This window comes from Epinephelus fuscoguttatus, linkage group LG14 (assembly GCF_011397635.1).
Source record: "Epinephelus fuscoguttatus linkage group LG14, E.fuscoguttatus.final_Chr_v1".
In the NCBI taxonomy this organism is placed as follows: domain Eukaryota; kingdom Metazoa; phylum Chordata; class Actinopteri; order Perciformes; family Serranidae; genus Epinephelus; species Epinephelus fuscoguttatus.
The window spans coordinates 23,175,542-23,200,936 of NC_064765.1; the positions used below are offsets into that span (position 1 = coordinate 23,175,542).

Below are 25,395 nucleotides of genomic sequence, written 5' to 3' on the forward strand. Positions count from 1 at the left end.
TTTTTCATGCCCAGAATATAGCTGTCAAACACTTTTAAATAGCAGTTTTTCCAAAGCCAACTCCCAATACAGGGAGTCGTGTTGCGTTTGGGGAAAGTAGGCTATTCCTGATTTGTTTGGAGGGTGGCAACCAAGTGTTGGGTGACGTGCACAATTTCGCCATCTTCTGCTCGTAGCCAACAGTGCATTACGTCGGTGTAGTGTATTAGTAATATAGTTCCAATGCTGCCGTGCGCCAGGTATGGTAAACCCACGATTCCTTTAAAGACATGTATGTTTTTGTGCGTAAATGTAAGCGTCTCTTCATTCTAGGCTGCTGGGGTTTGTTTGTTTACAGCTCATATGTTGATATCTCGTTACTTTGAGGAAGCCTAGTTGATCGTGAGGAAGTTTACAGCCCCAGTACCGAAAGTGTTTTAGAAATGAGCCAGGGATTGTTTTATGATCGGTGTATCTGCCGTGATTAAGCGTTTTATTGCGCTGTTTTTATGCGATTGAGTTTAATTCCAACCAAGCAACGTCGGCTGTTGCAACAAGGCGACTTACTTTGTCTTAGACCAGATATTTAACATGTATCAGGATCTGTGTGTCAGAGTGTATCCTGTTTCCAGGGAAAAGTGAATATGAAGTGTATCGGGTTGCAGTTTAAATATCAACAAGAAGGTTTGTTGTTTCTGCTTTCCTTTCTGCACTCCTCCGTCCATTCATGGGTCTGCTCCATGAGGGCAGAGGTGGTGTAGGTGGAGGTTACAGACAGCAGGGGCACTGTAGTGCTGCCGTCGGAAATTTCCAGTGTTGCTCTAAGAAAACTTAGTATTATTGTCATTAACCTATTTTGTTTGTCAATTTGAATATAGGCAAAACTTAAATTAATGTTCCCTACTTTTGTTACGGTGGCCTAAATCTTCTTTAATGCTTTAGATACCTTAAAGCACAAGCTTAACTTTACTAGAAATATATAGAATTATCAAATTTATTATACAGTCAGGCATATAAAAGTCAGTGACACTGGATAACAGTGATTGCCATTATTCATCAGTCTACTATTTTTTCCCCATTAAAGGAGCACTTCACACACAAAAAGAAAGTTTGTATATCAGTAGCACACCCTGTGTTACACCGAATTCAGGAAGAAAACTTGATTTTTCTCGCATGCCTTTACAGTGAACGAAGACTCCAAAAACAAAGAAAATTCTTGGTGAATTAAAGTCATAGGGGGCCACGTTTAACACCAGTAAAACTATATCAAAACATCTGTTTATAAACTTTTACCTCCAGCATGCACTGGGGCAATTTGCAGCTGAACTGGTGGTTGGTAGAGAGTTACTGCCTCAAGCGAGAAAGTTCAAGTATCGCGGTGTCTTGTTCACATGTGAGGGTAGAATGGAGCATGAGGTGGATCGGCGGTTTGGTGCGGCATCTGCAGTGATGCAGGCATTGCGCTGGACTGTCGTGGTGAAGAGGGAGCTGAGCTGAACAGCGAAGCTTTCGATTTACTGGTCCATCTATGTCCTAACCCTCACCTATGGTCATGAGCTCTGGGTAGTGACCAAAAGATTGAGATTGTGGATACACTCCTGCTGCCCCCGCAATCCGGCCCTGGATAAGCAGATGAAAATACTGTAGATGGATGGATGTTTACAAACTCTCACACAACTTGTGCAGTATAATCCGAGTCTCATTTATCCAGTCGTGTTCTCCGTACTTCCCGAACACATGCACTTTTGCTAAAAAAAAACGTAGTATCTGGGTCTTGCTTTGAAGAGAGCATAAAAAAAATTTCATTTTCAGTTCAGTTTTAAATAGGACGATTTTAGCGAAAATGCATGTGTGTGGATTGTACATGCATGAGTTGTGTGAGAGTTTGTAAACTGATGTTTTGATATAGTTTTGCTGGTGTTAAAGTGGTCTCCAGTCAGTTATTAATTCCTATGTTTGTTGTTTTCCATTCAGACTTGCAAGAAAAACAGAGTTGTCTTTACAAATTCAAGATAACACGGGATGACTAATTGATACACAAATGCTCATTCTGTGGGTAATGTTTTCCTTTAATCAATTAATCATAAGGTCTGTTAAATGTCAACAAATAGCAAAAAAGACCAAGAAAACCAGAAATAGACTATTTATATTTGAGAAGCTGGCAGCAGTCAGTTTTGACATTTTTTGCATAAAAATGTTTTGCTTAATAATCAGTTATTAAGATAATTTAGTAAAATAGTTCTGATGAAAACTTTGTCACGAACACTCAGTTGTGGCACGACAGAATCACTTTCTGTAAAAAGTGTCACAACATAGAATTTTCCAGAATTAAATGAGCAAGTCTGATTAACCTTGACCATTGTAAGTTTGAAGATAATTATTCGTGACTAATCATGTATGTGCCACAGTAATAATCTTCGCTGGCAAACACATGTCTGAGTAAGAGTGACAACAAGCCCCAGTTTCTAATGAAGTTAATCACTATAAACTCACTGTTTAGCCAAATTTAGAATCAACCTGTCAGTGCCTCATTACATCGTGTTTCATTAGTCACCAAGTCCTGTATGTGCTGTCTTTATTGACATGGACAAAGGTCAGAGGCCATAATCTTCTGCTTAAGGCAGCTTAGGCGTACATCACTAAGGTGTTACAATTCAGACATGTATGGCAAAGTGTAGGCATTAATTTAAGCCTCTAAATTCAGTGAAAATGTCTGTAAGTGTATTTAGAGGCAACCTAAAGAGGCCAAATCATCAGGGACAGAGATCGAGAACCAGTTCCAGTTGATTCCAAATCAGAATTGCAGAATTGTTTATCAGTTCCCTTTATTGATGCTGGCATGTTTTTTTCCGACAGTCACTTATTGCAAAGCAATGATATCAAAGTCATGTGGCTAGGCTGTTGGAAACTTGCAACAAGAAGGTCTAAAGTGTGGTTTAATTTCATGCAGAAAGATGACAACAGTGCTGCTTGTACTGTCTGTGAAAGATAACTTCACTTAAGTGCGAAACATCGGGGACCAATTACTGTCATCACGCCTGCTTAAACTAAACTGAACTAAAAACTTAAAACTAAACTAAATCAAACTAAACTCAACTCAACTAAATGGGTAGAAACACCAACAATATGCTGAAACATCTTTCTATACAACATGAGCTTAAACTCCAAGCACAAATCAAGTACAAGTGCCTTGGCCTTTTCAACTGAGCAGCACATCCATTAGAGTAAATATCCTTTGTTATAGTAACATTAGCACCATGCAGGCTGGCTTAGTCCATTTTTGCTTTGACTAAGAGAACAGTTAAACAGTGGAGCGTCTGCACACCTGAGTCACACATGTGCCTTTTTTTCTTCTCTGTTTCTCCACTGTGTTCAGACTCAGAGAAATTAAGGGCTGAAAACCTAAACATGAAGGCCTGCTTTTTTCCCCACGCAGAAAGTTCAACAGCAATCAAGGGAATCGATATAGAATCGGACTGATAAGCAGAATCAGTAATGGCAATGATATAAATTAATAAATCTTATCAATTCCCATCCCGACAAATGATTGGTTTACTCAGCACCAGAGCCCCCCTTGACCCCTCTGCACCTGCTGACTCGCTTCTGAAATGTGAATATTTTCTGGTTTCTTTCCTCCTCTGTGACTGTAAATTAAATATCTTTGAGCTGTGGACAAAACAGACATTTGAGGACGCCATCTTGGGCTTTTGGAAATACTAGCTGACAAATTTTCACCATTTTCTGACATTCTATAGATAAACAGCTAATCGATAATCAAGAAATTAATCGACAGATTAACTGACAAAGAAAACAACAGTTAGTATTCGCCCTAGACTGCCAATACGGTCACACCCAAGACAAATGATGTAATATAAAGTGATTGGGAATAAGTAAATCCAATGTGTGATCTGCAAACACTCCACTTGAATAACTGGTTGTCAAACAGTGAGATATCGTCGCGTTGTGTTTGAGGAACAAGGCGTAATTCGTCGCCGCAGCATGAGTGAAGTGTTGAACTTAATGTAATACAAGAGGCTTTCCTACAGACTGAAAATCTACTGTTAATGGTTAACGATGTATTTTCATTCATGCAGGGTGTCTGCACGCCCTTAACAAGTCTTAGAATGTCTCAGGTTCAAAGTATTAGGCCTGAAAAGTTATTAATCATCTTAAATTTGAATTTGGGAGGCCTTCATTGCCACGAACATTTTATCTTTTTTTCAGTGAATCCATCTTTTAAATTGTTCTAATTAAACTTAGTCAAGCTCTCCTGTGAGAAAGTCTACTTTCCTGATGCTACAAATCTCTAAACCTGATATCGACGGGGTGATAACTGCACCTTGCCGCAGATTTAAGTCGCATATTTGTGTAAGGCTACAAGCGCAACACTACACAGTCTCGATTTCCATTCTATGTTTATCAGTCACAAACATGGGAGTAGTTTCATGCTTCGAACAACAAAAAATCTCTCTAGTGTTTTCCCAGTCTTTACATTTTAACAGGCTGTTTCCTGATGAACTTGCAGTCTTAGCATGTTTAGCATCACTCTGCGTGGACTTTGCTTCTCCATACACCTCGATGTATGCGTGTGTCATGTGCCTCAGCAATAAATGTCCTACCATATATTCTCAGCACCTGCTCTCACGTGCCGGTTAATGATATAAGTTGGAAGGAGGAGTTTTAAATGAGAAGTTAAACGCTCCATCACATGACTACTTTGTTGAAGACCAGAGTCAGACCAAGCTGTTGGAGCTTTCCAACGCTGCTCGTTATATTTAAACTGCACCCCAGATCCACTTTAGGCGCAGCTGGTGAGCTTGTTTATGATCAGCATGTAGGAAATATTCGCTGTGTGGGAAGGGCGAGTAAGGTAAATTGCCACCGTGTCAAAAGAGTGTACACACAAGGAGAAATATTTGCTGTTCCCTTCAGCTGGTGATTGGTAGAGATGCCTGGAGGTAAGGAGTTAGAGTGGGAGCAGCATGAGGACGAGTTGCCTCAGGAGTGGATGGATGGCCATGGCAAAGCAAGAGACAATGACTGGTCTTCTTTAAGAAAAGAAAAAAACAGTTTAGGGGAGTACAGGCACCTGTCAATGGAGGAGAGCAGTGACACCTCCGAGCCCTCAGCCCTGGACACTGCACAGCTCTTCCCACTGATGGAGACCAAGTTGTACAAGCGGCGATGGGTCATGCTGCTCATCTTCTGTGCCTACTCCATGAGCAACGCCTTCATGTGGCTGCAGTACAGCATCATCAGCGACATCTTCATGCGCTTCTACAACATCAACAGCCTGGCCATTGATTGGCTCTCCATGATCTACTTCCTCACCTACATCCCCCTCATCCTGCCCGTCACATGGCTCCTGGACAACCGGGGCCTCAGGGACATTGTGATGGTGGGCGCAGCCTTCAACTGCATCGGGGCCTGGATCAAGACGGGCACGGCTGACCCCAACATGTTTGCCATAACCTTCTTTGGCCAGTTTGTGTGTTCGGTGGGCACTGTGTATATCTTGGGCATCCCCTCTAGGCTCGCGTCCCTGTGGTTCGGGCAGCAGGAGGTCTCCACCGCCTGTTCCATCGGCGTTCTGGGAAACCAGGTGTGTCTCTGTTTGCCTTCTGGGCTCCAAACATCTTTGGCAGTGTGTGTGTGTGGTGATAGAAACTTCTCATATTGGTGCTAAGAGATCTGCGTGTGTGTCGGCTGGATAGAAAGAGTGAAAGAGAGTTCTCTCATCTTTTGACATCTAAATTGCAATGTGTCAAAAACATGTTGTCATGTCAGCGTCTGCCATCTTTGAATGTGTGAGTCTGTCTGTGCCTGTGATTCATGCTTTCTTTTCCTTGACTCAGCAGGTTTAACAAAGTGAAACACTCCGGTGGCCATTTAGGCTTCCAGCAGTGAAAAAGATCTTAGAGAAGTGACAAGTGTAAACTTGCAGGACCAAGCGCTTAATACCTGATATTGTTAGTTTCAGTTCTGTTTAATTAACCTCAGAATTTAGTAGCATGTGGTTTATGAGAAGTTAAAGAATGGAGGGGATTTTCTTTGTGTCAGATGTGAAAGTATCAGCACACAGTTCACTCCGATCGTCCAGTGATATTTTTTCAAACAGGGTTAGGGCTTTAAATAATTCTATTAATTTCTCTGGGATAGTTTAGTTACTTTCTCTAAATGTTTCGATATCTTTTACTGATTCTGATACTTGAACTTGCATATCAGCAGATACAGAGTACTGATCCGATAACACTGCTTGAAAAAAATTAACAGATGTATACTACTAACCCTGAACACAAACAAATACATATAGAGAATGGAGAAGGATCTGGCAACACTTGTGCCTCCTCGAAACTTAAGCCTTGCATACTGTACACATTACCTTTTTATTGGTGGGACATTCCTGTGTGAGTTACTGCCTATATTTCCGACATTTTGCTAGCAGGTTATGTTTAAGTATTTACAGGAAATCAGTTTATTAATAAGTTGCGTGGTATGGGATCGGTGCTTAGACTAGTGTACTCGCCAATACCCAATTTCGGAGTTGTTGTTGTTCGGTGTTTCCGATACAGGTATCAGTATCAGAACAACTCTACTGTAAGCGTACCAAGAGCCCAGTGTTACCATTTTTAATGTACGTATTTTTCGATTTTATATTGAGGAGACTGTAAATCCAACCCTATTGCCAGAACAAATGTTAGCATTGTACAGTCTGCAAACATTTGTGTGTTATTATGTAGCTTATGCTTTGAAACTTTAAATTGCAACAACACTGGTGAATGTGTGGTTATGTTTAGGCTAAAAAAAATTGATTATGGTTAGGAAAAGATCATGTTTGGGCTTATTGTTTAGGCTTGGAAATGCCTCCAATGTCTTGCTAAAAACAGTTGCTTTTAGTGGGCCAGTTGCCACTGGAAACACCTACAAAACAACTGGCATGTTGTTTGTTGGTTTCGCACAGTGGTCTGCTTCATCCCCTCCACCTCCCAGTGAGAAACTCGGCTCATTAACATGTAATCAGACTTACGTCACTTTAGAAATGTTGATATGATACGTATGAAACGTACACATTTAATGCATCTGTGGTCTGCAGAAATGCACAATGCCAACATTTTCTTCTGGCGGGTAGGGTGTTTAATCTGACATTGAATGTAAACAGGCTCGTTTTGACCAAATAAATGAATTGCTAGAAAATGTAGGAGCAAATTTTCCATGTTAGCCAATTTAAACTAAATTCAATTTTAAGAAGCCATTTCTACACACTCGCATAGTACTTCGGCAACAGGTGTTTGAGAAAGACTTTCCAAAACTAGAAGAAAGCAGATATCACAGAGTGTAGCTCTACCTTACTAAAAAAAATGGATGCCAGTTGATATTGATAAGGTTTTCCTTTGTGTGTGTGTGTGTGTGTGTGTGTGTGTGTGTGTTTTGTTCATTTTAGCCTTCGTTGGTGGGTGATTTCCACTTCTTGAAGTGTCAGGTTCTGAACAAGCTAAAGAGGTCAAAACTCCAGGAACACTTGTAATATAAGAACAACCTTACTGCAAGACCAACTCATTTCAGCTTGTGGCCTTCATCACCATCGTCCTGATCAAACGCACTGGCTTTGCAATAAAGTTGTTCTATATACTACAAGTATTGCTAAAGTTTTGACCTCTTAAGACTTATTTCCCCTCTCCATGCACCTTGAAAGTAGCTGAAGCTGTGCCAGAAATCCTCGCCCTGCCTCTGAACAAGCTCCCACACTTAGGGTAGATTAACTGTACAGTGAGATTACATTGAGAATGCTGTGTCCATGCTAGCGAGAGCTGCCGAGGGAGGGTGTGTGTGGTCCTTTATCCTTCACTCTCGCACTCGGAACACTAGAGAATTTGCTGAACTTGCTCGGCCGTCTAAGGAAAACCTGAGCATGTCATTGTTCATGTCTCTTTCACCTTACAAGACTCATAGATGATAAATTTAGAGGTTTTGAAGTAGACTGACACACTTTTGATGTTATTTTGAGTCGTATCCAAAAGGAAGAATCTGGCTTCATAATTTACTTTAGCTCTAAATTATTCTTTCTTTTCAAGCCAATAACAACAGTACATGGATCCTGCACAGGCGTAAAAGCTCTCATATATAGGGCTATATATGGATGCCTTGAGAACGCACCATGATCTTTAACCCTTGTGCAAACATAGACTATCAAAAGACATCTGACCCCTCTGATGCTCTTGAACCTCTGAACCCTAACTGTTTTTTCTTCAATTGAAGTGTGTCCTCTCTCACCTGCCTTAGACCAAACACTGCATACCGGCTATTGTCATGCGTGTTCTTGTTTTGTGCTTAACTCCCGCTCCCCACAGCTGAAGATAAAAGGACACATTGTTGTTGATGTTTACTCGCACACCACGACTTTATTCCTTTGGCTCTGGGCCTTAAACCTGGTGCTTCCAAGTTTTCAGGCTGAAGTAGTTCACACATCCCCACGGATGTTAAGAAATAGTTCATGTTAAGAAAAGTAGGTAGGATTTCCATAAAACAGACACAGATCAAACAGATCAACAGTTTGTGTGCCAAAAGTAACTTCAGAAGATCCTTGATTTGCACCAGTTGAGAATAAGTTTTGCAATTTGACAGTAACCAAGAAAGTTTATTACCAACTCTCCCAGAGGGTACAGTCAATGTTAAAGTGCATAGGCCAGTTTGAACATTACCTGTAATCCTCATATAGTTATGCATTTTGGGAAATACACTTATTTGCTTTCTGGTGGAGAGTTAGATTAGATAATCGATGCCACTCTCATATGTGTGCGTTAAATGTAAGGATACAGCTAGCAGTTGGTTAGTTTAGCTTAGCTTGAAGACTGCAAACAGCTGGCCCGTCGTAGTCCAACATAATTCCTCATCAGTGTTGTCAAAAATATAGATATAGTCAATCTGGTCTCCCATCTCGATGATGCTGAGCTCTTCCAGTTCACTCACTCTGCTTTCCAGCTCCTGTACTCTTGTGTTCATTGTCTCCATATGTTTGACTCATTATTTTCTTGATGTCAGGTTCCGTATCTGCTCGACCTCTTGATTTGGCCAGTGACAGATTCTTTCGATTCCACAGTTTTTTGTTTTATCTCCTCAGTATCCTCCATCATTGATGCCATGGTTTCTTTCAGGTTACTTTTGTTTTCTTTACCTCATTTTTCCTGTCTTCTTGTCTTTATCCCCTGCCCATTCTTTTCACCATTTTACCCCCCCCTTGATCATATTTAGACGCTTCATTTTAAAGGTTTGAGAACATAGCGTTATCGTGACCGGAACCTGTCAAAAGTATCGATTTATTAGTACATATTTGCACTTGTATGGCGCCTTTATAGTCTTTGGATCACTCAATGTGCTTTTTACACTATGAGTCACATTCACCCATTCACACACACATTCACACACTGGTGGCTAAGGCTATCATACAAGGTGCCACCTGCTACTCAGTTTTTAACACGCTCACACACCAATGGAACAGTCATCAGGAGCAATTTGGGGTTCAGTATCTTGCTCAAAGATACTTCGATTTTGATGTGGATGGGAGGAGCCAGGGAATGAACCTCCAATCTTCCTATTAGTGGCCGATCCGCACTACCTCCTGAGCCACAAAACTGCCCCAAATTGATTTTGATCATTTCAAATCTTTTCAATTTTCTGCAGTATTGATACCTCGGTATTAGCTGTGTTTTCTTGCTCTTTGTTATTGTTAATGTTTATGATGCCCAGTTTGCCGTTTCTGCTAATATCCAAGAAAAGAAAAGTCACCGTTGTCATGTTATAGCCTCGTCATACTCATCTTTTAACAATGATTTTAATATTCATGACCTCAATGTCAGTTTTTCCCCTTGGTATCAAAAATGGTTTTGAATATCAATATTTCTCATGGTATTGTATCGAAGTTAGAAATGCTAGCATTGCGTCAACACTAGCCCCCATAAAACAGCAAACTGAAGTTTTTACACTTAGTTTTTTGTATGGATGAAAAGCCAAGATATGATGTGTTAATGAATGATCTCTAGAGGGGGGTTGTGTTACATTTGGACAGAGCCAGGTGAACTGATTCCCTCTGTACTACAGTCCTTATGCTAACTTAAGCTCACCATCTCCTGGCTGTAGCGTATATCCCAAAATAGCTAATACTTTAACAGCCCCCCTTTGACATATTTTGAAGGTAGGGAATATGGTTAATAAGCATGCAATATGGATGTGTTTGCAATAGCTTGGTCAAGATAAAAAAGTAACACACACCAAGGGTTGTAATGAGGTGCTGATCGCTGGAAGTAGACTTAAAAGTAGGAAAAACATGTCGAACACACACTCTGGCTCCATATGCATTTCTCTTTTACTCAGATGATGTTTCGTTTTGTGCCTTCAGGCCTTCCTCAGCTTCAACAATGATTGTTGAACTTAAAGAACGCCTGAGGGCCAAAAAGGAAATGCATGCAGCAAAACTTTTTTTCCTACAATAGTGGGTAATTATCGCTCACACAAATGTGGGCTTGTTTGTTTTCTTATTATTTATTCAACCTTTTCCCACTTCTGTAGGCCTTATGATGCTTTCCCTCTTTAATGATGTGTGCTGACTGCAGCTGTGCATGTGTAGCCGTCAGCTAGAGGCACGGAGTCCTTTTTTAATTTTGTGCCTCTCACCTACAGATGGGTATCGCCATTGGGTTCCTGCTCCCACCCATCCTTGTGCCTAATGTGGACGATATGGATGAGCTGGCGTATCACATTAGAGTCATGTTCTACATCAGCGCAGGAGTGGCCACCTTCATCTTCCTCCTCGTGGTCATTGGTAAGATGACTATTCTCATCCACAGGCTCATAGAGTGCGTCGGGGCTGTCAGGGCTCTGCGCTCACTCATGCAGTAACAGCCCACTGCAAGTCCCTTTCAAAGTCATACAACTCCCACAGTCATGGTTGTGAAAATTCAAAAAGCGAGGAGTCATGCTCTTGACAGTTTGTGCTTTCAAGCAGTAGAAACTGTGACAAAGCTGTTACCTCACCTCTTTTGTCCCTCAGCAATGCCTATGACATTTTTTCATTGGCATTGTAGTGGTATTTTTAAATGAGAACACGAGTGATTCTCTAGTAGGATTTTGCAACTTCAGGGTTCATTATTTAACACACAGTTTCATTCATTTTTATATGGTCGAGCTTCTTATCTGGTTGTTGGCCTCCCCTGGCAGCACTGCTGGAAAGCTGAGTCTCCCTGAGATGTGCTTTCTACCGAAAACTCAACAGCATCGCAGTCCACTGGATGAGCAGCTGCAGTAATTGCTGTAATTGTTCACCTTTTGATGAGATGTGTTCAGACACCATGTGAAACGCAGGGAGTCGTGGAAGTGTTTTATGAAATCATCTTCCCCGGTCAGCTCTGGTAAATCCTCCTTTCACCTCCGCGAAGGAGTAAAACTCACTGACACTCAGAGAAACAGGGTTGAAGCTTCGCTAGGGGTCACACTTCTTTTCTGGCACTATTGACTGGTGTGATGTGATGTCATCAAACTGGTATGATGTCAGGGTAAGGTGTCCCACCCAAACAAGTGCAGCGATGAGCAGCTTATATGGATCATAAAACCTAGGACAGAATCATTCAATACAAATGCTGTTTAAGTAATTTGGGGTTCCAGGTTCGGATCCGCTGGCTGAATCCTTCCTGTGTTTTTTCTCAATGAAAAACATAGTCTCCTCCAAGCTTATGACAAACTGCCAAAAACAAACCAATGAGATGCAGCAGTGGAATTTCCTCAGGTTTCCCCGTATAGTCTGCTCAAACAACGATGAGTAGTAGAAGAAACTACGCAAAAACAGTCGTGGCTGCTACTGGTGAAGACAGAAAACGAATGTGCATGGGTAAAGCACCTGTGGGTGATAGTAGACTGATAATGCCTGGTCACATAATGCCCCTGTGGCTACTTCATATTCATGTAATGAACATGCAAATGTCAGTTAGATGGTAAAAACAAAATCATCCACCTATAGTGATCATTTTGAATACTTAATGTTTGTAAAACTTGCTCATCCCGTTGGCTTATTGACAACAGGTGTGTCACACAAATGCATGACCTACAGCGTCACGCTGGGGTTTCATCTCTGTCAGTGTCTGTACTGGCTGATGCACTAACACAACAATCTTAATGAAATAACATACAAGTAACCTCATGAAATATTGTTATTGTCTTCCAGTTTTTCAGGAGAAACCAGAAATCCCTCCCACCCAGGCCCAGGCTCAGGCCAGGAACATCCCCCCCGAGCAGTACTCGTACATGGCTTCTGTCTTAAGGCTGCTGCGCAACAAGCCCTTCATGCTCCTGGTGGTCAGCTATGGTGGGTCCCTTCGCTTCATTTTGTGTGTACTTACACAAACAGACTGGAGGAACGAGACTCTTTAGTGTAATGTAACCTTGTCTGGAGGAACAGGCTCTTGGGTGTTTTATTTACACACAGCTATTATCGATTCTCCACTGATGTTTACCCAGCTCTGCTGCTAACGTTGATCTATTGTTGATTTATTCATTTAATTGTTCAATTTATATAAAAGTTATGAGCTATCAAAGCTGAAATCCCAAGATGACGTCTTGAAATTGCTTGTTTTGTCTGACCAACAATCCAGAACTCAAAGATATTTCAGTCACAATGATATTAAAATGAGAGAGCCAGGAAAACCTCAAATCTCCATGAATATCAGAATTGTTATTAGCTGATTCAGTCACATCAAAGTTCTTTACGGGACTTGAGTTAATTGTTATCCTCTCTAACTCTCCAAAATACCTTTTTAAATTTTTTAAATTCCCTGGACCAAAAATTTAAACGCAACACTTTTGTTTTTCCAGTTTATCACAGGTTTAAGTTAAAGATCTAATACTTGTTTTATGCACATAAAGGACTCTTGTCCTTGCGTATTAGTGAGCAACACTCCTTTTCTAAGATAATCCATCCACCCAAAAGGTGTGGCATATCAAGATGCTGATTAAACGGCATGATTATTACTCAAGTGTCCCTCAGGGTGGTGACAATAAAAGGCCACTCTAAAATTGGATTTCAACAAATTTGCAACCAAAATTTGAGAAAAGTACATCTTTTGTGTGCTTAAAAATCTTAATTCTTTAGCTTAAACCTGTGAAAAAAGGGAGCAAAACAAAAGTGTTGCCTTTAAATGTTTGTTTAGTGTAATTTTAGCATGCTGCAGGTTCACAGAAAGGTCACATGAAATGATATCATAAAGATAGCAGAGGAGGAAGTCCACGTCTGTGTCTTTACATGTGTCTCCATGACATCATTATGACATGCGGATCATCCCACCCTCCAGCATGTCACTTTTATCACAAATCCAGGCGAGGATGTGGTACAAATATCGAGGTGAAAGGTAACAGAGGTGAAAACGCCTGCACTTGAAGCAGTCATAGTCACATTTTAGAAAGTCACAGGCTTTTATCAGCTGGTGTGCAGATATGAGGATGTGTTACTGTAACACATGGACCTCCAGTGCACTGCCTATGTGTACAGTTGTATTGATTTAAAGGTCTTTTGAGGTGTCCCTTTTTTTGCTCAAAGGTCACTTTTTAATGAAGATGGTGTTAATGAATAACAGCGTGAAGCATTTTAAAATGTGTTAGTCTGTAAATGTGTACCCTTTATGTGCCTGAACAATACGTTTGAGGACATTTTGTGTCTTTGCACTCCATTAAATTCAATTAGCCAAGTAGTGCCAAAGTCTGAAGGCTATAATGGACTTAATGTGTGAAGTTGTCAGCAGTGGGTTTTTTTATGGGGGAACATGAGGTCCCATCTGCACTCTCTTCTTTCCCTACAGGTCATCTCAAAATAAACAGTTTTGTTTGTTGTCTGCAGGGCTGAACGTCGGCTGCTTCTATTCTATTTCCACGCTGCTGAATCGGATGATTATTGAGCATTATCCTGTAAGTCCCAGTGTGTCTGCTCCTGCCTCTCGTACTTTATTTCCAGCCACATGTGCTTTTGTTTCGCTGTCTGTGCTTCATTGTTATCTACTTCTTTTCCTCACCTCCTCATCTACTCTTTCCTGCCATATACTCAGTGTCAATAAACCCAGCATGCAGACATTTGTGTTGCTTTAATTGACACAGATAAATGACCCCGACACAGATAACTGTGGTCTGGGAGTCTCATTGTTATGGCTGAGAGCTTGCAGGACAAGATAACTGCAGGGTGCAAAATGTCACAGACGCCCTATAAGGTCTGTAAAACAAGAAATGTCAATGATTTTCCTCTCAGGGTGAAGAGGTGAATGCTGGGAGAATCGGTCTGACTATTGTCATTGCTGGCATGGCGGGCTCCCTCATATGTGGCATTTGGCTGGATAAGACCAAAACATACAAGTAAGATATTTCTATGAAGCTCTTTTTTTTCAGTACACTTTGATGGACAAAAACAATGCAAAAATAATCTAGTAAGTAACGATTCTGGGTGCTGAGAAGAAACCGAAACTCAGATGAACTTTCCCAGTAGTTTTCTTTATGTCCTCTTAAGTCTGTTGACCGTCATGTCTCCTATGGGCCATTAAAATGATTTGAAATACGTCATTTTTATTTCCTTTCTTTAGAGTATTCCACGAGGTTCAACAATTAAGGAAACAAAGTCCCATTAAGAAATCAATAATGACTTAATGTTGACAGTGTGTGTGTGTGTTTCATGATAGGCATAATAAAGATGCACGTGCTATAAGATAAGATGAACTTTGTGTAGGTGGCATCATAGTAATGAATGGATTTGTTAATCTAATGCATCCCTTTTATTGTACCATAAAACTTTAATTAACAGCGCTGGCTTTTATTTGCTTCAATCACAGAATTCATCACTGTGTATATTTGTACATGTGATGGACCTTTAACCCCTTTCACATGACACTGTTGCTCAGCAACACTGAAATACTATCAAATTGCATGTTTGAAGTAGGTATGGATATTAGTTGTGTAAAAATGAGGCTATCTAATAACATATAAATTAAGAATCAATCATTTAATCAATCTCTGACAGACCACGTCTAGAGAGAGAGGGGGAGAAGGAGAAAGAGACAGAGAAAGAAGACGTTTGTTATAGGGTACCTGAAGATTAAGGCAGCCAGCTTATTGTCCCAACAACCTGTTGTTGTCATCTCAAAGAAGTATTCACAACTTGGATACATTTTTTTTTTATGAAAAACAGTTTTGATTGTTTTGATCGGTGGACCTGTTTATGATAGAACAGTTCCACAAATAGGTCTAAACAAATAGAAATAATCAAGGAACGGACACATTCAGACTTAATGACCACTTCAAAGTTATGGAGTTGCCACTTTGTCCTTGTCTCTGTTGATTGACGTTACTATGTCAGTCTATCAAAATGAGCAATTTGAGTCCTCTGTGAAGGAGGCAGAGCCTGAAGACTTGGGGGAACTCTTGTTCATATCCCTGGCAGAGGTTACTGAGGTAGTCATAAAGCTCCCCTGCAGCAAGGTGCCAGGTGTGGATGAGATTCAGCCTGAGATGCTGAAGGCTCTGGAAGTTATTGGGCTTTCTTGGCTGACACACCTTTTCAGTGTCCAATTATCAGGGTATCACACTGCTCAGCCTCCCCGGGACAGTCCTCCAGGGTGACTGGAAAGGAGGCTCCGACCGATTGTCGAACCTCGGTTTCACAAGGAGCAATGCGCATTCCATCCTGGCCGTGGATTTTCCAATTAATTATCTGAAAATAAACTGCTTCGCACCTGAACCGATGTCGAACTGAGACCTCGTTTATTTAGCCACACCCGCCTAGTTAAAGGGATTTGGCGTTTAAATATCTATCTAGCTGCATCTAGTTGACAATAAATGTTTTTTTACTCAAGTAAACTTTGAGGATCGTCTCCCCTCTTATCAACAATTATGTGATAAACTAGAAATTAGCTTACGTTAGCTAGCATAAAGCATAAACCTGGCTAATCAGAAATGAATTGCTCAAAAAATAACTTTGACCTTTTCACATCTCCTTGAATTTTTTTTAAACAAGACAACATCTGCAATGGTAACTTTGGGCAAAGAAAGGAGTGACTGGAACTAGCGATTCCCTACTTCCGGTCACAGTCGCCTTTTTGTGAAATATGCCTGAGTGTTTAAATTGGCTCATAGAGCCACCTGCCGTTGTGGAGGTAGCATTACTTGGGACATTTGTGAGAAAATTCCAGCTGATATATATTTTTGTCTTTGTAGGAAATACTTTTTGTACTTGTAAGACGTCCTGTGTTTGTATCTGAAGCATGGTGTATTAGAAATATGTTGTGTATTTGTTTGGTAGGTAGGAGGACTTGTTTTAATACTCAGTCTTCAAGGTCAACAGTCAGTCTGTGCTTTAAAACGTGGCCTCCTTGTATGGACGTCTTATACATCATCGCCTCACAGGGAGACGTCCCAGTGAATCTCACTCGTGCCCACTTTTGTTCAAAGTGAGCACGAATCCGGCTGAACTGAGTTTTCTATCTGATGTCCCTCTCTGCTTATCTGAACTGACAGGCTTTACTCTGCTGTTCCTGCTGGCCACGTCTCAGGCCACCACATTAAACCTGGAAAACACTAATAATTCAGTCATGAACGTGAATATATCCAACTGTTATCTGATTATTGATGCTGTCTTTTGTCTTGATCAACCATATCAGTTCTTACCACTTGTTTTCAGCACTTCTCTGAGTTTTAGATGTTTGGTACACTGCCCTCATTCATCTGGCATGCAAACTATTATGACTGGAAAAAATCCTCGGCCCTCAGATTCCTTACATGCCATTAGGATGCTTAGCTGTCAAAGCAGGCTCAGATTTACGTTGTTGACCCGCTTGCGCCTATTGTCCCATGTGGGAGAGAGTCAGAGGACTATGTTAAATTAACAAAAATATTTTGCAGCAATATTTTACGCGTGGTTGTACGAGAGAAAGCTTCACCGGAGTAAGCCTGTTTATGCAGATGGCCTGGGTTATGACGAGGGGTCTTCAGTGACTCAGGGATATTGTTTATGCTGAGGAATTTTAAAGTGAGGAATTTCTTTTCAAGTGAGACATCCATCCGGAAAAGGTGCTTCCTCTGACACAAAATGTATATTTGAAAGAATTAATACTGCTTAAGATTTCAATAAAGAAAACTATGTGATAGCTCTAACCTATTATATTTGTAGGCATTAGTCTTGGTTATGTGTGTCGTAATATGCATTATATACATTAACTGCCTGAGACACTTGAAATAATGCATGTTAAATGTGGAGGCTGCTCAAATGGACCATAGGATCTACAGTATATAAAGGCATCATATAACCAGCAGTCCTCACTGGTGTCAACAAATCTATGGAAACATAACTTTTGTAATTAAAATGAAGACTGATGTTGCCATACCTACACACCTTTGCTTGTAAAGATATTTTAAAGGAATATTTCACCCCCAAATGATCATTTGTATATCAGTTACTCACCCTGTGTTCCATTGAATCCAATAAGAAAACTCACGTGATGTTGTAGGACTTCTTTGTTCTCAGGTTCTTAACTGGCAGGCATGTCGCCAACAAGATTCAGATTCTTAGACATTAATGTATATGTGAAATAAGATTACACTGGATTACTTACATAGCTTAGTGTGCCTATAGTTACAATAGTGTTTAGTGTTTCTCCACAAACAGGCTGCTCTGTGTGTGAATTCATTTATCGTATCGCGTCCTGGTGTTTTTTAATCTGTAAGATTAATATTTCTCTCCTGTGTCCTCAGACAAACCACCTTGGCCGTATATCTCCTCTCTCTGATCGGGATGCTGGTCTACACCTTCACCCTCAACCTGGGTCACCTGTGGGTGGTGTTTATCACCGCAGGAGTCTTAGGGTAGGTAGCCATTACAGAGAAGTGGCTGCAGAAGTCATTAACATCATAGACGGAGGTTGAAATTAAATCAGTAAAAAATGAGCTATGGTCAGTTATTTCTCTATGAAGAAAACAAAAACAAGTCCTAGGACTTACACAGTGATGGAGGGTTTACTGCTACTCAGTTAGACCTTTACAACTCAACTAAACTCAACTCAGCTTTATCTACATGGCACCTTTTATACAAACATGCACTCCAAAGTGCTTCACATGGCAAAATTGGAATGCCACACACACAAGCCAATAAGATATTAAAAAAGCAAACCAACCAAAACAGAACAAACTAACAAAAGAGCCGATTAAAACTCCATAGAATAAAAAAGAGAGTAGATAGATAAATAAAATAGAAGTAAAAAACAGTGGTTAAAACTTAAAAATCAAGATTGTAATGTTACTCCACATTACAAGCCAGATTAAAAAGGTAGGTCTTTAATTTGCATTTAAAAATACAAAGAGAGCGTTAGCCAGTCTAATATCCACAGATTAGGGGCGTAGAAACACAAAGCGCTCTCATCAGTAATTTTATGGGACTGAGGAACATTTAAAAGTAAAGCAGAGGAGGACCTCAGTGATCTAGCTGGAACATAAAATGATAGAAAATCTCTGATGCATGGAGGGGCAAGGCCAGGACAGCAACTAGTGGGTTAGGTCCCCAGTTCCTCTCAAAGACATTAGAGAAACATTCAGATATATTCTTCCAATAAGTAAACTATTTCTGACATGTCCAAAGAGAAGGTATTAATGTCCCATCTGCCTCTTTACACCTACTACAGAGGGGGGAAACATCAGGGAAGATCTTGTGCAATCTGTCTTTGGAGTAGTATCGTTGTATCAGATTGTGTCTAGAGTTAATTGAACATTTACGCACACTTTCAAGGCTCTCCTCCCAAATCTCATTGTCTGTCTCTTTACCAAACTCACATCTGCTTAAGTGCATTCGTGCTGACGTCAGTGTACCTTTGTATAATGTGGTAAAAGTAGGAAACTGCTCCCTTACTACGAGGATGGAGGAGGAAAGTTGTTAATACTCTCGAGAGTCATGGGAACATATTTTCTCAATTAGACAAATTTTTGACATGCCAATTTTATATCAGGAAGTCATTAACATCATTAAATTGTTGAATTCGAGTGTGACTGACAACCCTGACACAGACGTTCAGGCCTTTCAAAATGATTCCTTAAGCAAAACTTTACTGTGATGAGTTTGATGACACAGCTTTTAGGGGTTATGGTGAACCACGTCTGTCACATTTGATGTCCACAGGTCTTAACAGCTTTTAAGATCTTGCTAATAATGCCTGGAAACATTCTGGTGCAGCTGCAGTTCATGTTCCTTTGCGTTTCTCTCATCTGGCATGAGAGCCGCTTTGTCAAAGTAATATTAATGCTTGCCGAACCCCCCCGGTCCACGTGCTTTGTCCTTACAATTATTGCTATTTATGGTAAGCTGATTAAGCCCATAACTGGTTTCCATAGCGATGCCTTTGTCTGCTTTTCATTCCTGAAACCCAGATAGGATGTGTTATACAGCGATATACACTTGCCCTACTTTTGTGTTTTCTGTATCACTTAGGATAGGATGAAAACTCCTGCAGATCATGCACGTCTGTTTAAGCTTTTTATTTGACCTTCAGTGTCTGTCTGTCTGTCTGTCTGTCTGTCTGTCTGCACGTTTAACATACAAGACAAAATAAACAAAAGGTTCAACGTATTTTAAATCTCATTTCAGATCTTTGGAATCATTTTCACCATCTCCCAGGGGAAGATTATCGACAAATGGGGCACTTTTGGGGGAAACATCTTCCTGTGTATCTTTCTGCTAATAGGATCAGCACTGACAGGTAAAATATTTACCTGTTCTCAGCAAACCTCTCCTGTAACCAGCGCTCACAAGATATAACATCTCTCATGTCAGGCAACTGTAGATGTCCGTGACACGCTATGTATTTTAGAGGTTGAGCATTATTGTTTAAACCAGTGTTTACTGTGTCTATAATCCAAAAGTTAAACATACACAGGGCGGCACGGTGGTGTGGTGGTTAGCACTCTCGCCTCACAGCAAGAGGGTTGCCGGTTCGATCCCGGGCGTGGGAGCCCTTCTGTGCGGAGTTTGCATGTTCTCCCCGTGTCAGCGTGGGTTCTCTCCGGGCACTCCGGCTTCCTCCCACAGTCCAAAGACATGCAGATTGGGGACTAGGTTAATTGATAACTCTAAATTGTCCATAGGTGTGAATGTGAGCGTGAATGGTTGTTTGTCTCTATGTGTCAGCCCTGCGATAGTCTGGCGACCTGTCCGGGGTGTACCCTGCCTCTCGCCCGATGTCAGCTGGGATAGGCTCCAGCCCCCCCGCGACCCTCAAGAGGATGAAGCGGTTAGAAGATGAATGAATGAATGAATAAACATACACAGTCCTGTCTTTTTGAAAGGGTGAGGTAGCCCCCTAGTGGCTGAATGGAGAAACTACAGTTTTTTTTTAAAGGCACAATAAAATTAAAAAAACTTATTTATTAAGTGGAAAGCCTGTACATCTGAAATATGCACAATCTCCAATCTCTCTCCATCTCTTTGTTATTATGTTATCAAACACTGCACATAAAAAAATAACATAGCTAACTTCAGCTAACTTCATTTTCACCCACAGTATGTGCAACCTACTTCAATGTGCATGCGTCAGAGATCTCAGTGTCTTTCAGGAGCCACATCATGTATATGTGGTCTGTTTTGGTATAAAAAGTGTGGCCAGGTGTGGTCAGGGATTGATGCTGGAAGCTGCCTCTTGTTCTGGGCATTGTGGTCAAAAGACAGGTGGTGCTTCTTTTTCTTTCAGGTAGCTGACATCTGCAGTAGAGGTGCTCCTCACACGTAATGGCAAATGTAGTGAAGTAAGAAGTAGATTACTGGCTCAATAATACTCGAATAGAGAGCAGAAGCATGGTTTTTAAAAAAGGAACATAAGGAAGCAATACAGTTTTTTTACATAGCTCACATAGTACTTTGATCACTGTACAAGGTTTTCAGCTGCTGTAACATCTATCGACAAGTACAGTGAATTGTTCAAGTGCGGTAAGATGTACCTGAGATTCAAACTTGCGAGGAAAAGAAAGGAAATGAGATACCAGTAATAATGATAAATAAATTAATGTGTATGTGTACACATGAACATACCTGTTTGACCACATGTACACTCATGAGTAAAAAAAAAAAAGAAGAAAGGTAAAAAAGCAAGAAAAGACTAAAAAAAAATGCAATTAAATAAATACAGTAAACCTGAAAATATAAAAGTGGGATGGGAATAGAAGGGGAATATGGATTTTAGAGTTCCATTACTGCATTAACAAACTCAATATTTATTATATTTAATTTTAGTCTTTGCGACCTGAATGCATATGTGATTTGTTCCATCTCATAAAATGTTCTTTATTACATTTCTCAGATTTTTTAAACATATAACATGCAAATCATCACTTTCAAAACTGCATAAAATACATCAGGTTGTGGTTCTGAAACACCTGTCACCATTTAGTATGGAATTTTGTAATAATGGTGACAGGTGAGTTGTGACACAGAGGTACAGTGTGGTCAGTGCTGTCCGGGCACCTGCTTCGAATAGTTTTCTGTGCTGTTCCTGTTTTTCTTTTTCAACCCAAAACACACTGAGTTATAGAAATAATCCTTGCTTACATAATAAAGCGTCCAGCTCTAATATTAACTTTCCATCTCCTCTGTGTTTATCGCAGGATTCATCAAGTCCGAGCTGCGACGGCAGAAGGCCAACCTCCAACAGAGCGAGGTACAGACAGTGAGTGTAAGTACATCTGTGTGCGCTGCATGAAGTCAGAGGTGGGATCTTCACATCCCTGTGGGGAAGGAATGTGTGAGATGCCGCCCTGGCTCTGCACTGAACGCACTGCTTCTCTGCAGTCCTCACACCGCTGCGGGCATGCACATGAGTGAATGCAGGGGGGGTTGCACTGTTGCACTGTTGAAAACTTTCCCTCCTAACTCACTAAAAACATCCTCTACTCTTAAAGTTGTTTGCACAAAGCGCAGTTCTGCTTTGTCTGACAGCTCTCCAACAGCATGTTTACCATCTGCTGCTATAAAAACCTCATCTTGTTTGAACTTTTACAAACTTTGTTGCTCCCTTAATGTGGATGCGGTAGACAGCTGTCAAACAGATCAGCTCATAAATCACTGTCACACTGTGATAATCACACACCACAATCCGCTTTCAATAAATAAAAGCAAGTTTAATTTATCGAGCTAATCTGAAATTAAGACATCCTTTTGTTCAATAGTCCATATGTACGTAACGCATCACAGATTCAAATTTTCTCCAACTGGAAAAACCCCAGTGTCCTCCAGCTGCTCAGAATCACCTTTGACTTTTTAAAAATGAATGCAATTTTTGCAAGATCTTGCATTGTGTGTCTTCTGCTGCTCACTCGTGGCTTTGTTTAAAACAAGCTGGGACCTCTTTATTCCTCGTCCTTTCTCTTTTCCTAATATTCCTAATCTAACAATACAAATGCAGCTAAAATGGAAACGTCTAATAATCCTGCACGCTAACAGTAATAATAATATGACACACTGAACCACCATGAGCCACCTCTGCTAAATTGTTAAACCTGAGAAGACCAGCAGTGAGATAAATAACAATAAAGTCATTAATAAGCTGTAATAGGTTGATAAATGTAAGATATAAATGGCAAACAAATACTGCACACCATCTTCTCCTCACTAAAAGCAGTGCAAGTCTACTAGAGATTATCTATCAGGCAGTATTAGTTGGGTGTGCAGGGTTTGGTGGAAGGCAGTCTGGTGGTGGTGGTGGTGTGGGATGGAGGAGATGTCAGAGGATGAGGTGGCCCCTGTGGGCCCCTCAGAGGTGTGACACCCAAGCTATCGTTCCAGCCTACAGACTCAGTGGCATCGGCGCAGGACTACGGGGCCACAGCATGCAGGGCCCACTGGCAACGGCAGTCTTGACATAAACCCACAACCTCACTATAAACCAAAACACACACCTGCCAAGGTAGGGACACACTCTCGCTGAAGCTCCAACACCTGTAACATGTTAATCCACACAAACACACACACACACACACACACACACACACACACACACACACATAATGGACAAGAACATGTGACAGTAAACAAACATTATTTACAACGTCAAAATGCCTCTGAATCTTCCAGAACATTCAACAAAACTGTTATAAACCACATTTTGTTTCAATGTATGAAAATATGTTTTTAATTAATTTTTCACAAAAGCATGACTGGTATTTTGTCAATAATACTTGAGGTTATCGTAAGAAAACTGCGGTGCATTCTGCTCCACTTCACAGTCACATTTAACAGGTTCACCTGCTGTTACCGTGGAATAAAACCTCCTATAAGGTGTTATGAAATTCATATTTAAAGGTCCAGTGTGCAGGATTTATGGCCATCTATTGGCAGAAATTGCATATAATATTGATAACTATGTTTCCATTACCTAAAATCCTACCACCTAAAAGTAAGAGTTGTGTTTTCATTATTCTAGAATGAGCCTTTTATATCTACATACGGAGCGAGACCTCTTCCACCAAGTCCATCATGTTGTTCTACAGTAGCCCAGAATGGACAAACCAATCACTGGCTCTTGCGTTTTCACAGCAGCCTCTGCAGTTCTCCTGCACACTTGGCACACAGGAGAAGTTTCAGTTTTGCAACCTCACGGCTAGATGCCACAAAATCCTACATACTGGACCTTAAAGTAAAACAGATGTTCAGCAGTTGTGAGTTTTTTGTTATCACTGTGTGTCAACCTTTTTTCTTTTTTGGCTTTAATCAAATCAACTTTTTAATTGAATTTTAAAGCAATCATTTGATATTTGTGATTAACTGACAGTACTAAGAGGTTTTAATGAGAATATAATTAATGGATTATATTGATTTGATGTAAGAAGTGAACGATTAGTTTTAAGATGTTTAATATAAAACTAATGTGTGGAATAATTTTGGTCTATGTTAACGTTCTGTTCTCTTTCTTCAAGCAGTGATGAGTTGAGAATTTGTGTCTTCTTATAAAAAAGAACCCTTGTCGATCGTAATTGTTTTCTGTCCTCGTCCTTTACAGAAAGGGAAAGCTGATGTAGAAGGAGGCGTCTCTCCACCTGAGCTCCTGAAGGAGAGGAAGTCATAAGAGTGGACTCTGTCAAAGACAGTGTACAGACAAAAACACAAACACTGACATTATCAATGTGTATAAACACGCACACATGGCCACGGACAAAAAAAGCCCTCAGACAGGCTTTAAAACCAGCAGACATTTGATGTACTGTGACTGTAAGGACCTCACACTCCCTACATCCAACGCTCCAACATCAGAGATTTACACTAATATCCCAAGTGCAACTTAGCTCGTCCCACGCTGTGCACAGATGAGATCATGCACAAGAGAAACGCACTTGGAACCTCAGTGGTTTTTACACCTCGAAACAAAATTTTTGTGAACAGTAATTTTATCTAATGTATGTATTTTACCTGTCAGTGCAATGCAACTGCCTCTTAGTGACTCCAACATGACTACACTCCTTAACTGACCGTCCCCCTCTGATCTGTGTTATTTTAGTGTTCTATGCATCTAATGAGCAATATTTAAACTGTGACTGTCTCCTGATATTGGACCAACATTGTGTGTAACTAAACTCATGCTGAAGGCATTAACTTAAGTGTTAAATGCAGATGTTGGACTGTCGTGTTTTCCTGTCATGGCAGTCAGGATCACACAGTCTCACTCCTGCATACTGCTGATTACAAATATGATTGATGCTGTGCATCTGCGTACACTTTGGGAGGTCAGTTCTGTCCTCGTTTTACTGTAAGTGATCTCAACAAGACAACTGGTGATGAGTATCCGGATTAACGTGCGAGAGTGCCTGGAGCATGAAGGATGTCATCACAGCACATAACACGACAAATCATTCTACTGCAGCTGTCATTTTGCACAAGGAAATGTTTTTACGTGTTAAACTACTTAGCTTGTAAAGTTGTTACAGAGAAATGTAGTTCATGCTGTTTGTACAGTTTGTCATCGACATGTTTTACTTGACGTGTTGTGCAGATTTGTCCAGTGATTTTCCTATTTTATGATGAATGTTATGTGATTTTTAGAGATGCTAGTTATTTTTACAGTGGTATTTCTAGGATATTTTGTAGTGCTGTGAAAAACAATACACCCCTAGAGACTGGATACTCGGTGTAGTGTTTTCTATGACACTAAGTATATGAACCACAGTAAAAACAAATTAATAGATGTATAAGAGGATTCAAAGGACTTTATTTTGTTCTCTATATAGAATTGTATAACCTCAAGGAAAAAAATTGTCACTGTATATATCTTTGGATATAAAAAGGACGACATTTGAATTTATATTTTTGTACCTTAAAAAACCTCACAAAGCAGTGTGCTTAAGTTTAATGCATCTCCTATCCTAAACTGGAAAATC

At 40.4% G+C, this 25,395-nt stretch overlaps 1 protein-coding gene across 1 annotated transcript; it reads left to right on the plus strand.

Moving 5' to 3' along the window:
- Positions 1-250: 250 nt before the first annotated feature.
- On the plus strand, positions 251-24,682 carry flvcr2a (FLVCR heme transporter 2a). The gene is made up of 9 exons (XM_049596961.1): positions 251-5,581; positions 10,654-10,795; positions 12,191-12,331; positions 13,856-13,923; positions 14,258-14,361; positions 17,746-17,856; positions 19,621-19,736; positions 21,634-21,701; positions 24,024-24,682. The coding sequence occupies exons 1-9, from the start codon at positions 4,928-4,930 to the stop codon at positions 24,087-24,089; spliced, it is 1,470 nt and encodes a 489-aa protein (XP_049452918.1). The 5' UTR covers positions 251-4,927; the 3' UTR covers positions 24,090-24,682.
- Positions 24,683-25,395: the final 713 nt, after the last annotated feature.